Below are 14,206 nucleotides of genomic sequence, written 5' to 3'. Positions count from 1 at the left end.
GCCCGGAGGGGCACCCTGAGGGAGTCAGAGTGGATGGAAGAAAGAAGCGGTCTGAGCGCAGAGCCCTGGGGCTCTCAGATGCTCAAAAAACAGGTGACCAGGAGGAATCAGCAAAGACTGAGAAGGCTGGCTGGTAGGATGGGAGGACCACTGCCGAGGAAGGGCTCTGTAAGGCAAGGGGAGATGTTTCAAAAACAGAGGCATGGCTGCTGGGGGAGGGTATAGCTCAAGTGATAGAAAGCATGCTTGGCATGCATGAGGTCCTGGGTTCAGTCCCCAGTACCTCCATTAAAATAAATAAACAGATAAGCTTAATTACCACCCCCCCAAAACAAAACAAATCAAAACCGAAAACAGAGGAGTGACTGCCTACATCAAACACTGCTACTGGTTGATTACTGAGGCTGTTGGTGACCTTGACAAGCATATTTCGGTGGAGCAGAGAGAATGGAAAGACAAGAATTAGTGGCAAGTGTAGATGCTTTTTTCTAGAAGCAATGATTTCTTGGGGAAAGCTGAGTGTGGTAAGATTTAGGTCCTGTTTGCTGGCCAAGTGCTAGTTCTTTAAAAAAAATATGTAACACTCATTTCCTTAGAATAAATACTTGCAAGCCTGCTTTTGTTCTTCCGTTAGAGGTTATAGCCTTGTATTTTATCATTTGTTCTTTTTTATTTTAATAGCTTTATTGAAATAATCCACGTAAATGCAAGCCCCTGTTTAAAATGTACAATTCAGTGACTTTTAGTATATTAACGTAGTTGTGCAGTCATCACCCATAATCAATGTTAGAATATTTCATTATTCCAAAAAGAAGTCCTGTCCCCCAAGGGCAGTTGTCAGCTTCCCACCACTAATTTACTTTTTTGTCTTCATGGGTTTGCTTATTCTGGACATTTCATCTAAATGGAACTGTGTAATGTGTGGTCTTCTGTGATTCACTTCTCTTATTTAGCATAATGTTTTCAAGATTCATTGATGTTGTAGCATGTTTGGGTTCAGTATTTTTTTTCTTTTTAAAAAATATTTTTATTGAAGTATCATCAGTTTACCACATTGTGTCAGTTTCTGGTGTACAGCACAATACTCCTGTCATATAGGAACATACGTATATCCATTTTCACATTTTTTTCCACCAGAATTTACTACAAGGTGCTCTACCACTTGAGCTATACCCTCCCCCTTCATTGCTTTTTATTATCAAATAATGCACCATTGTGTAGGTATGTCACATTTTCTTTATCAGTTGATGGACATTTGGATTGTTTCTGCTATGGATAATGCTGCTGGGAACATTTACGTAAAGGTTTTTGTGTGGACATAAATTTTAATTTCTCTTAGATACATAACAAGGAGTAGAATGGGTCATATGGTAACTCTCTGCTTAACATTTCGAGGAACCTTTTGAGACTGTCTTCCAAAGTGACTGCAACATTTTACTTTTCCACCTGCAGTATCGGAGCATTCCAATTTCTCCACATCTTCACCAACACTTGATATTACCTGACTTTTTAATTGTCACTATCCTAGTGTTCTCTCGTAATTTCGATTTGCATTTCCTTGATGGCTTATGATGCTGAGCATCTTTTCATATGCTTGTTGGCCATTTGTGTATCTTCTTTGGAGGAATGCCTGTTTTAATCCATTGCTCATTTTTATTGAGTTATTTGTCTTCTTCTTATTGAATTGTGTGAATTCTCTATGTACTCTGGTTACAAATCCCTTACTGGGCACACATTAACAAATATTTCCTCCTGTTCTGTGAATTATCTTTTTTATTTTCTTGGTGGTGTGTTTTGAAGCATCCTTCTATTGTTCTTTTTAAAAAAATCTTTACTTTTTAAAATTATGTAAGGAATACTGTGTAGTGAAAAATTAGAAAACTTTGAGTGATACACAAAAATAAAAGGAACAAACAAAACATTTATAATTTTATTATTCAGAGGTCATTGCTGTGAACAGTGGAGGTTTGGTTGTTTAATTATAATGAAATCTTATTTTAAAAAAACCTGAAGTCTTATTGTTCAATTTTTAACCTTTTGTAAATCTCATCAGTTGTGAATAACTTTTCATGTCAATAAATATATTTCTACACCATAGTTTTTTTAGTTATTAATACAGTTTTATTTTTTAACACCTTTATTGTGGTATGGTTCCTGTACAGTAAACTACATTTATTTCAGAAGTACAACTTGAGGAATTTTGATAGATGTATACACCAATGAAACCACTCCACAATCAAGAAAGCTAACATTTCCGTCACTCACCAAGAGGTGCAATTTTTGAATACTCAATTTATCTCTTCCCACCCCTTTCACCCCTGGTAACTATAAGTTTGTTCTCTATGTCTGTGAATCTGTTTCTGTTTTGTTGGCAAGTTCATTTGTGTCCTTTTTTTCAGATTCCACATATAAGCGATATCATATGGTATTTTTCTTTCTCTTTCTGGCTTACTTCACTTAGAATGATGATCTCCAGATCCATCCATAGTTGCTGCAAATGGCATTATTTTATTCTTTTTATGGCTGAGTAGTATTCCACTGTGTGTGTGTGTGTGTGTGTGTGTGTGTGTGTGTGTGTGTGTGTACACCACATCCTCTTTATCCAGTCATCTGTTGATGGACATTTGGGTTGTTTCCATGTCTTGACTATTGTAAACAGTGCTGCTGTGAACATTGGGGTGCATGTGTCTTTTTGAATTGTATTTTTCTCCAGAAATATGCCCAGGAGTGGGATTGCTGGATCATATTTATTTTTAGTTTTTTAAGGAACCTCCATACTGTCCTCCATGGTGGCTGTACCAGTTTACATTCCCACCAACTGTGTAGGAGGGTACACCATAATTTTTTAATGTTGCACAACATTTAATCATATGGATGTGTAATTTACCCAAACTAATTCCTTATTGTCGGATGCTTAAGTTGTTTCCAATTTTTCACTGTTCTAAATGTAATTAAATCTTTATGCACATCTATAAATACTTTCTTTGAATAGATTTCTAGAATGAGAGTGATGAGTCAAAGTGTATGGACATTTTTAAGGCTGTAGAAACATGCAGCCAGATTGCTTTCTGGAAAGAGTGTGGCCAGCCATGCTCCTGCTGGTGGTCTGTGAGACAGCCAGGTCCATCCACACGAAAGAAACAATACTATTGTCAGTGACAGCAGTAAACAGTTACATTGCACTTAACTGCTAAACAGTGTTCTAAGCACTTTAGATATATGACTTCTTTATTCCTCACAATAATCCTATCAAATTGGTACTAGTATTTTTCCATTTTACAGATAAGATCATTGAGGCACAGAGAAGTTATGTATTGCTCAAGGTCCCGCAGCTAGGAGTATGCCAGGAGACCCTGCCAATCTGGCTCCCAAGCCCTGGCTCTCAACACCTCTGATTTATTGCTTCTTTATATCCATATCACATGAAAATTATTGGCAGAGGCAGCCATATGTACAAACATCCAGAAGGAAGGAAGCCCGGTACTGTTAAGCACAATGCTGGCTGTTGCTTTAAGATGGTCTTTATAATGCTAGGAAAGGTTCCTTTTATTCTTAATTCATGAGAGTTTCATTTAGGAATAACTGAACAATTTAATCTCTCCTGCCCCCATTTTTGCCTGTTACAGATCAGGGGTTGGCACACTTTTTCTTAAATGTCCAGAAAGTAAATATTTTAGGTTTGGGGGACTCAGGTCTCTATCATAACTACTCAGCTCTGCTGTTGCATCTGAGAAGCAGCTACAGACAATATTTAAATTACAAAGCCACGTGGCTGGCCAAGGGGCCGGTGTTCACACATTTCTGTTACTGATGGCCACATGGGTTTTCTCTCCTTGCTCATCGATACGGAGCCACTTCTGCATCATAATCTGAAATAATCCAGCCTGACCTTGCTAGATCTACTGCTGCAACCTATTTGTTAGTAGTTTTTTTTTAGGATCTTTACATCTCTCTTTAGGAATGGGGTGGATTCGTGTGTGTGTCCTGGTCAGACTTCACAAAACTTCATCTTTTTTCTACGCTGTGGAATAAAGAGTGATTTATTCCCTGAAAGACTGGTAGAACTTGGCACCGAAGAAACCATCTTGGCCTGATGTCTTTTTTGGAGGTTGTTCTGTGAGATCTCTTCCACTTTTAGAAAGTAATCTCTTTGGATTTTCTATTACTTTTGCATTGAGTTTGGCCAGTTATATCTTTTTTTTTTTTTTTTTTTTTTTTTTTTAGAAAATTGCCTGCTTCATTTAGATTGTCCGAAGTTCTTCCACTGGTTTGGGTGTAGTAAATCTCTTAATCTTTCTATTTTCTCCATAATATCTTTTTATTTGAGCTTTCTTGTTCCTATTGATGTACCTGCTGTTTAACATTCGATTTGGTAAGTGTGTATTTTGTTGGTCTTTCAAAAGTTTGCTCTGGGGTTTAATTATCAGTTGTAAAAGTCTCCATCATTCTGCTCATCATTTTCAAATTTTGATCTTCCTATGTCAGATTGATTTTCATTCTTTTTGTATAAAAGCAAGAACATTTAAGACTGAATTTTCGTTTGGTTAGGGATTTGGCTGTCAAATTTTAGGACCTAGCTTTCTCATTCTTGGTATTTTCTAAGGACCTGTGATTTTAGTATTTTTTTCCTTTGACTCAGAAGAGTTTCCAGGGAATGTCTTTACATTTCCAAAAGGCTGGGATTTTTAATTCTAAGTTTCTCGTTAGTTCTAGTTTTATTATTGCATTAAGGTCAGAGAATGTGACTGATAATGGGCTTATTCCTCGGACTTTATTGAGATTTGCTTTGTGGTTTTTAATTTTTTCTAAGTGCTCCAGTGGTGCTGGAAAAGAAGGTAGATGTTCTGTTTTTGGATTACGTGATGTTTGTCTGTTTAAATGACACTGTTAATGGTATTACTCAGATTCTCTGTCTTCATATCCTTTTTTAAAAATTTACTTGGCTTTTCAAGATTGAGGGAAATATAATAAGTTTCCCACAACTAGTGTGTTCCTGTTATTTCTTTGTGCGAAACACACTAGTTGTTGCCTGGACTCAAGTCCTGAGTCATGAGCTCACATCTATAAGTATCTGAGCTGTGGAAGAATGTAAACACTTAGGAGCAATCAAACAGCTAACTAGAATTCCATTCTAACCAAACCAAATTTGCCCGGGTGTTTGTGTGTCTTTTGGGGGGTACATGTGTGTTTCAGCATATACATCCCAGTCTCAGCGTGTACATCCTTCTTGAGCATGACTGTGTAAATGTGTTCTTCTGTGTGTTGGTGACTGTGTGACTTTGATATGTGTGTCCGTTTATTCATCCCCGGCATCTTTGTCTTCAAATTGAACTTCAAACATCAGGGCTAGAGTCTGCCTTGCTGGCTTTTTCGAGAGTAGTTACAAGTCAGAGAGCTCTGTCAGCCTCTATCTTAACCCATCTGAACATCTTTTCCCCTTTCTCGCTGCAGAAGATCCTCCTGGTAAGTTGGGCGGGACACGGGTTCTCTGCAGACTCAGCCTCGCCCCGGCACCCGCTGTCTGGGCATCTCATTTTGGCCACACAGAGCTGTAAGGGCCACACTTCCGGGATGGATGGAGACTCAGAACCTCACTCTGCCCTCTCCCCATTGTACCTGTTGGGGTGCCCTTGGCCTGCCTCCAGCTTGTGCTCCCCTTTAAAAAGCTGGCACTTGAAGGACCAGACATTGGTTTAAAGGGAGCACCAGCATTTCCAGAAACTCATGCTAGGATTCAGTTCATTTTTTAGACTCAGAGCAGGCCCCTCGCTTACCACCTCACACAGAGGAGGAAAGCGAGTACCAGAATGAGCTCTCCCGACACCTTGCCCTTGGCTTTTTCCAATGAACCGGTGAGCTCTGCTGGTCCTGACAGCACGGACTGAGTGCGGGCGGCTGGTGGAGGCCCAGGAAAGAGTGACAACCCCATCTTTGGGAGCTTGCTGACTCCCTGGGAGACGGGCCCACACACCTGGGCAGGACACAGTTGAAGGAACATTCTAGACACAAGAGCCAAGAGGGCCTCCAGACACTCTTGTGTAGGAGGAGTTAAAAGGCGGGGAGACCAGTGTGGGCCCCAACAGGCCTGTCCAAGTGGAGGAAGGAAGGCGCAGACGGGGTGTTGTCACAGACTTCCTTCCTTCTCACCTCGTTTCCCCCATTTAGCATAGTGTCTTTTGAATAATGGGCACTTCACGTTTGTTGTATTTCAGAGGTTCTGCCTTGACATGACCTTGGTGGAGCTAAGTTCTGATTTTGGAAGCTTTCTTCTTTTTGCTGGAGTCAGGGCGGGTTGGGGAAAGGTCAGCATAACTCCTTGGGATCTGAGTTTTCCTGGGTGTACCACGTTTTTTAAACAAATAACACATTATTGACGTGTCCCCCGAAAGAGTTATCCTATGTCCCCTCTGATCTGAGGCTCAGCATGCCCCTGGAGTGCAGAGGGTCCTGTGATGATTATGCCCACTTCACAGAAAGGAAAAGAGAGGCCCCAAGAGCTTAACAGAGTCACACAGTGAAGGCGGGCACACAGGGCTAGAGACTCTGCCTCTCAAAACCAAGCAGGTGTGAAAACCTTTCTTCCAATCTGTGCAGTCGGCCCCTGGAGAGGTGGGGAGTTCCAGCTCTCTGCTCCCCTGAACCCAACCAACAGGGGGAGATTTGCAGTCCAGGCCAGCCCATCAGCCTTGCCTGGTGTTGGTCCGGAAGATCCTTGCTTGGCAAGTTCTGTTTCTGAAACCGTCTCTTTCTTTCTACCCACTCAGGAAGAGGAGTTCATTGATTGGTGGAGCAAATTCTTTGCCTCTATAGGGGAGAGGGAAAAGTGCGGGTCCTACCTGGAGAAGGACTTTGACACTCTGAAGGTGAGGCCTGTCTGAAATGTGCTCTCCAGTCTAGCAGTCCCTGGGCAGATCCACTGGGTAATATGAGATGCAACAGAAAGAGAATATATATAGGTAAAGACATATATTTATTTATTGGTGGAAAAAATATACGTAGGTGTGAAATGATATCTAGTATCTGTTTTAAAGTGCTCAAGGAAAGTAAGGATGAATTTAGATGATGTGGGTGGCCCTCTGATAGATTTTCAAAATACTAAAAATGATTGGAATTGCAAAATATTGAAAATTGCTAAAGCTTAGAGATGGGGACTGAGGGATTTGTTATACTGTTCTGTCACTTTGAAAGTTATTTGAACTTTTCTATAATAAAAATGTCCTACTAAAATAAGAGTCAATGAGAGCACGTACCCCTGATTCCCCCACCTCTGCAATTGGCATAGAAATTACCCAGCAAATATAAAAACATGGTACGCTCTGTTTCTGTGGGAAAAAAAAAACCCCAACACCCAAAAAACAACACAAAACCAGGGATGAGTCAGCCAAATTCTGGTATTTTGAGGAAATTCCACAAATACAGTTATCTTTTTTAAAAGTAGTCTACCAGAAGTGACTCAAAATTATTCCCCAGAGGGGTTGTGGAGTGTCCTGGAGAAGGTTACCAGGTAAAATTCAGGGTGCTCAGTTAGACTGAGTTTCAGATAGACAGTGAATAGTTTAGTATAAACGTACTTTAAACATTGCATGGGACATACTTATCTAACAATTACGTGTTATCTGAAATTCAAATTTAACTAGGTGTTCTGTGTTTTCACTTACTAAATCTGGCAGCCCTATTTAGAGAGAAAAGAGTGGCAAAGGCTGTCTGACACATGAGAAAAACCCAAAGAGCTCCCTAAAGGGGTCTGGATGAAGGGGGCTTGAGGCTAGTTGGAGGGGTGGGTGGCCTGAGTTTTCAGGTGATTCTGGCTGAAAGCCTTTGGTGGACACTCTGGAAGGTGATTTCACAAGGTGGCAAGGGTTGTCCTTGATAACATTGGAAGCTCCCATGTGATTGGACCTGGAGACCTGGAGGTGCAGAGATCAGGCCTCCTCAGGCAGCAAGTTCTTTGTTGACTTGATAGGTGGGGTGTGTGAGGCTGGGCGAAGAGACAGAACTATTTGTGTAGCAGGAAGAAGGTCCGACACATCATGTCTGGCATGTGGTCCTGAGGCCTTGCCAAAAAATGAGAAAAGCCAAGTAAGAATGAGGACTCCTGCCAGGGTGGCCCATGGCCCTGGCACCCTTGCTGCTTGCTCAGATGCCGGATGCTGAATTGGCACCCAGCCCACCAGCTTGACCTCTCTGAGGAGATCTCTGACAGTTTCCAAGTGAAAATGGGCTGTGCGAAAACAAAATGCATTCAACCTGTTTCTGGGGGAGAAGCAGACCTGGAAGGATCACTGGTCCTTTAAGGACTGGTAAATCAAAGAAAACCACCATGACAGACATGACTCTTTGAAAAACAGCCTGTAGCATTATAGAGAGGATGTAGTACACAATGGGTGGAGGTAAAAAACAAACAAAATCACCCCCCAAAACTCATACTTTGGAAATCACTATCATGGGGGGGAAAAGCTACTCACAGTCTCAATAGCAAAAGATAGAAAACAAAAGATACAGTAAGAAGGCATAGGAAAACAGAAATCATAGAAAAACAATAGAAAAAGAGTAAATATCAGTTTTCCTATTAAATAAAAATGGGTTACACTCTTTTACTAAGTGATACGGACTCAGACTACATCAAAAGTCAAAATCCATCATACTGTCTTTAAAAGACATGTCTAAGACAATACAACCTAGAATGGCTGAAAAAGTAAATATTTTGACAAACAAAATAAAGTGCTAACAAAAGAGAAACAGACAGAATCTAAAGAAAAAAACAAAGGAGACAAAATGGAGTGTTTTGTATAAATAAAAGATGTATATCTCAATGCAGAAAGTCCCAAGCATTAATGCATAGAATAATATGATTTAGAAATCCTTAAAGCAGAAATGGATAGGAATATATAAAATAATCTCTCACACAAATGAAAGCATGAGATAACAGAAATTAAAGCAGCAGTGGGTATTTTAATGCACCTCTCTCCTAGACAGATGAAACAGCAATCAATAAATAAGAAAATAAAAGATCTGAATCACAAGGTAAATGTTTTCTAAGCTACATCAAGAGTAGCTTTGAAATAGAGAACAAAAGAATGAAAGAATAGAGAGTACATTTTTCCAAATGCTCAGAGAACACTTACAAAATTTGATCATATGTTAGTTTAGTAATAACTTACCAAAAGCAGAAATCATACAAGACAGATTTAAATGCAATAAAATGAGAAATTAATAACAAAAGTTTAAACAAAAAGACCAACCACTTGGAAATTTGAAAAATATTTTATTGGGACTTCCAGTATGAACACGGCTGCATAAGTCAGCATTTTTCCCTTCTTCTCTTGGAAATCATTCAAACCCACAAACTTCATTTTCAGTAAAAGTTGGAAACAAATAAAACCCGCAGACTCCAAAATACATGTGAGGGCTGTCCAAAGGCAACTGAGATTGGGTGGAAGCTGCTCAACCGTAGACGAAGAGAAGATACATGAAAATGATGAAAGGTCATAGTGGAAGCAGATCTCAGAAAACCCCACAAGTCCTAAGAAAAGAACGTTGATAATTATTTATGACAGGTTACGGATTCCTGGGGACTTATTATCTAGTCTCTTTGCTTTTGTATGTGCTTGAAATTTTTTCATAAGAAATAGTTTAAAAATATAATTCCTGAAATTGATGTTTCACTGTAAAATAGATAAGTTACATCTTTTGTTCACAACAGTGGACATGGGAACTTTGGAGACAGGTTCAACCTGGTGATAAAAACCTCTTAGACCTGGTTTGGTTCAGAGAAATAGAGAAGGTGGAGCTACACAAGAATTACACAAATAAGTCATATTTGTAGGGAACAGCCTGCCTCTGTTGTGGGAACAAAGGAAATTAACTGATCCAAGTCCAATACATTTAGTGACAAGTACTAATAAAAGAGACAGCTCAGCATTAATTTTAAAAATACTATAAAAAAAGAAGAGAAAAATATAAAACAAAACTTAACCAAAGGAAGAGAATGTATACCCGCCAGAAAAATTTTACCAAGGAGTAGATGAGATGAAAGATTTTGCTGTTAACTTTTTAGAAATGGGGCAATCAGAGTGCAGGCAGAAATGAAGGAACTCAAGGGATGATGAGATGAGAAGAGGTGAAATATGAGCTAGCAGGATTCAGGAAAGAAGGAGAAGAAAACATGGAAGAAGCACAGGGCAGAATGGCTACTTTGGAAGACACAGTAAGGGGCATAGGGGACAGAACAAAATGGAAATAAAGAAAGAGGTAAAAAGAATAAAGAGAAAGTGTCACCTATAGCAGTCAGGGAAAGGAGATCCAACATTTGTGTAATTGGAGTCTCCCAGGAAGACAACCAAAACAATGAAATGAAACAATTAATAGTTTAATAAAATTTCACTGAAACAAAGGAATACCTGAGTGTGTATATATATTACAAGGGCTGCTGTGTGTCAGGAAAAATTGACCCAGACTGGTCAATCTTGAGACATCTCCTAGTGTAGTTATTGGACTTTAGAGACAAAGAAAGAATTCTTTGCATAGTCATACCTTCTTTTCCGACAAAAAATTAAGTAATTTAAAATAGGAAAGAAATCAAAGTGGCTTCACTTTCTCTACAACAACATTTAATAGCTAAAGACAATAAAGCACTATGTGTTAAGATCTTCAAAGAAAGGAAGGGTGAGCCAAGGATTTGACATGCAGCCAAGCTGCCCTTTAAGCATAAGGGCCACAGACACACTGGTCTGCACACCCGGGAGCAGGTAGGATGGCTCCCACAGGCCTGCCTTGAGGGGCTCCTAGGGGATGAACTAGAGCTGATCTAGGAGCTGTCTCAGCTTGGAGATAACTGGGAAAACCATAACAAAAGGATTGGTTGTGATCAGATTTTACCTTAGACCTAAAAGGGAAACACCTGGAAAGGTTAGGGTAACTGGACAGAATGTAAGTAGCGTATATATTGAAAATGTAGAAATGATAAAACCGATAAAAATTAGATAAAGGAGGAAAGAGGATGGGATACAGAGTAAGGATAGTGATAGCCATATTATAGGATAAATAAAATTGACAGATATTACTTAAAATTGGCAAATCAAATAATAGGCATATAAGCAAATTATAAACAAGTAGCACAAAGATAAATACTGAGATAATATTGTCTAAAACTAGGTGATGGAGAGGGAGAGGGAGGAAGATAAAATTTGATTATTTTATCATTGCTATAATGAGAAATCCTAAAGACATAATAATAGAACGTAAACTCAGGTCATCCTAGCTATCAGAAAACACACACACACACAGACACACACACACACACACACACACACGCTCACTTACACACCCACATACCACACAGAGAAAACAGACCATGCGGTCAAAGATTTAAAAAGCAAAACTCTGAAACTAGAAAATGTAATATAAATACATTCTATGACTGTATAAATATAATACAAATATAAAACCAGACCAAACATATTTGCCATATCAGTACATGTCATATCAATCACTTATTAATTGCAAAATTTAAATCAGGTCTTAAAGAAAAATCTAACTCTAAAATAGATTTATAAAGGTTGAAAATAAAAGATTGGGAAAATGAGTGTCGGGCAAATGGAAATGAAAAGAAAGCAGAAGTCACAATCTTAATATTACACGAGAGCATATGCAAGTCCCCCGATTGAATGAGACAGGGAAGGGCATTTTAGAATGCTAAATGGTGCAATGCCAAGATAGAACGGTCATATCTATGTGCCAAATAATATATCAATATTTACGAAACAGAAACTACAGGAGATAGCAGAAGAGAGAGAAATGTACTGGTAGGTAGGGGAAGATTTGAATTCACTTTTCTCGGTAAATGTCAGATCAAGGGGACAAGACTGTGAGGATACAGAAGACTGGGATAATTGTTAGCCTGATTGAACTACTCCTATGGCACGTTTATAAAAACTGACCATGTAACAGACCATGAAGAAAATTGTAATAAAATTCAAAAAGTGGCAATGCCACTGACAATGTTTTCTGATTATAATGCCATTAATGCCATAAAGTTAAAGTCAATGGCAAGGTCGAAAGACCCAAAAGCTTCTATGCGGAAAACCAAAAAGAAAAAGCAAAAAACTAAAAAACAAAAACGAAAAACAAAACAAACCCCAAAACAACCAACCAAACCTCTTTCTTGACAATTTTTGGTGCAAGAGAAAATATAAAATAAATGACAGACTACCTGGGAAGCAAGGATAAAACACTACATGTTAGAAGTTAACTGCAGTTAAAGCAGTATTACGAGAACGTTTATAGCCTTAAAAACTTACGTTAATTAAAACAAAAGAATGAAAACTACGCATTTAGCTCTTAGATCAAAAAATAAAATAAGAATAAAACTGAATTATGGAACTCCAAGAAGATGAAAATGAAAACATTATACACCCCAAAACAAATGGGGCGACACTCAGGCAGTCGTAAGCAGAGGCAATTTCAGAAGCAATGTATCTTCCTTATCAAGAAAGAGGGAGCAAAGTAAATAAAATTTCAACTGAAGAAGTTAGGAGGGAAAAAAAACCCTTAAAATAGTAGGCTGCATCTTCTAGACTTCTGTCTTGATCTTCAAATAAAAAGTCAGTTAACTTTTCATTCATTTGTTTGACTGTGATCTTCTCTTAAAAAAGAAGGCACCATGCATGGATGTGATGACTGTCAGGGATCTAGAATATTGGATTAATCAGAAAACCCTGTTTTCCAATGTTGCTGAGCAAATGTCTTCCCCTCTTATTCCTTTTTCCTGTTTTTTTCTTTCTTTCTTTTTCTCCCTTCATCTTCTTGATTTGCTTCCTTTTAAAAAAAATCTCTGCCTTTGTTCTTTCCTTCTCCATCCCTCTTCCTTCTTGGCCCCCTCTCCTGCCTCCACCTCTCCCACCTGCCCGCCTCTTGGCCTTTGTTCTCTGATTTCCTATGGCCTTTCCCCCTCATTTCCTTCTCTCTCCCTTCCTTCACTTGGACACTGTCATGTATCCTCTTTCTTTGCTGTCCCTCTTCTTTCTCTCTTTTGCTTGTCCCCTTTCTGTCGTCCCCGCATGCGGCAGGTCTATGACACACAACTGGAGAACGTGAAGGCCTTTGAGGGCCTGTCAGACTTTTGTAACACCTTCAAGCTCTACCGGGGCAAGACTCAGGAGGAGATGGAAGACCCTTCCGTCATTGGGGAATTTAAGGTAAGTCCCCGAGGACATGCCTCTAACCCAGCGGGGGCCCAAGACTGTGGAGTGGCAGCGGTGAGTGAAGGGGTGGGCGCGGAGTGCTGTAGCATTATTGACAACAACCCTAGTGCTGGCATGGCAGTGGGCTTCGTGCTCGCCGTGGTGCTGACTCTGGCAGGGGCGAGACATGGTCGCCGTGCTGATCGTGTTGGTGACGATGATGATGAGAATGAAAGTTGAACCCTCCTTCTTTTCAGGGCCTCTTCAAAATTTACCCCCTCCCGGAAGACCCAGCCATCCCCATGCCCCCGAGACAGTTCCACCAGCTGGCCGCCCAGGGGCCCCAGGAGTGCCTGGTCCGCATCTACATCATCAGAGCATTCGGCCTGCAGCCCAAGGACCCCAACGGGAAGGTACCGTTCCTAGAGCTCTTGTCTCCCCCAAAATAAACAGCAGGCTGGGGTTCGAATAGGCTGCAGAATTTGGATACAATCTTTGCCTCAGGGAATTCACAGGAAGTGGGGAAACCAGATAAACATGTATAAAACTGAGATGTGACTGCAGTGGAGTTCCAGGAGGTCAGAAAAGGCCAAAGTCAGTACAATATCTTGGAATAATGGGGAAGACTTCCTGGGAGGAACAGGATTCTTAAAGGTCGATGAGTTTTGATGGGCTGGGAGGGAGAAGAACACAGTATTTTAGGAGGGGTCTAAAACCTCAGCAAAGCTTTGGGAGCCGGCTGCTTAGCGTAGGTTTAGCACAAGGTGAAGGCGTAAGGACGAGTGACATTGAGGGTGCAGGTGGGGACTGGACTTTGTGGGGCTCCCAGTGGGGGGGTGGGGAGGGGAGACAGGGTCGGTGACTGGCCGAGCCATGCTGGAGTCTGAGGCGAAAGGAAGCATCAGTAATGCTATCCTGTCTTTATTTAAAATTTTGATATTTTGCTCATTATGGACTGTTGGGGTTGATTTTAAGTTTTAAAATATCGCATGCAAATGTTGTTCATCTTGATTACTGAGTTTTTG

General features: G+C 40.1%; 1 protein-coding gene across 7 annotated transcripts in view; it reads left to right on the top strand.

The window, feature by feature from the left end:
- Positions 1–14,206, top strand: part of DYSF (dysferlin) — a 200,057-nt gene that overhangs the window by 161,644 nt on the left and 24,207 nt on the right. For all 7 annotated transcript variants that reach the window (XM_072937578.1, XM_072937574.1, XM_072937576.1 and 4 more), the window contains 3 exons: positions 6,765–6,863; positions 13,068–13,196; positions 13,439–13,594. In XM_072937578.1, coding sequence (XP_072793679.1) covers positions 6,765–6,863; positions 13,068–13,196; positions 13,439–13,594 — 384 coding nt within the window. The remainder of the gene's footprint in view (positions 1–6,764; positions 6,864–13,067; positions 13,197–13,438; positions 13,595–14,206) is intronic.

This window comes from Vicugna pacos, chromosome 15, assembly GCF_048564905.1.
Source record: "Vicugna pacos chromosome 15, VicPac4, whole genome shotgun sequence".
In the NCBI taxonomy this organism is placed as follows: Eukaryota; Metazoa; Chordata; class Mammalia; order Artiodactyla; family Camelidae; genus Vicugna; species Vicugna pacos.
The sequence above is the reverse complement of the archived record's forward strand: the minus strand, read 5'-3'. Positions and strand labels throughout refer to the sequence as shown.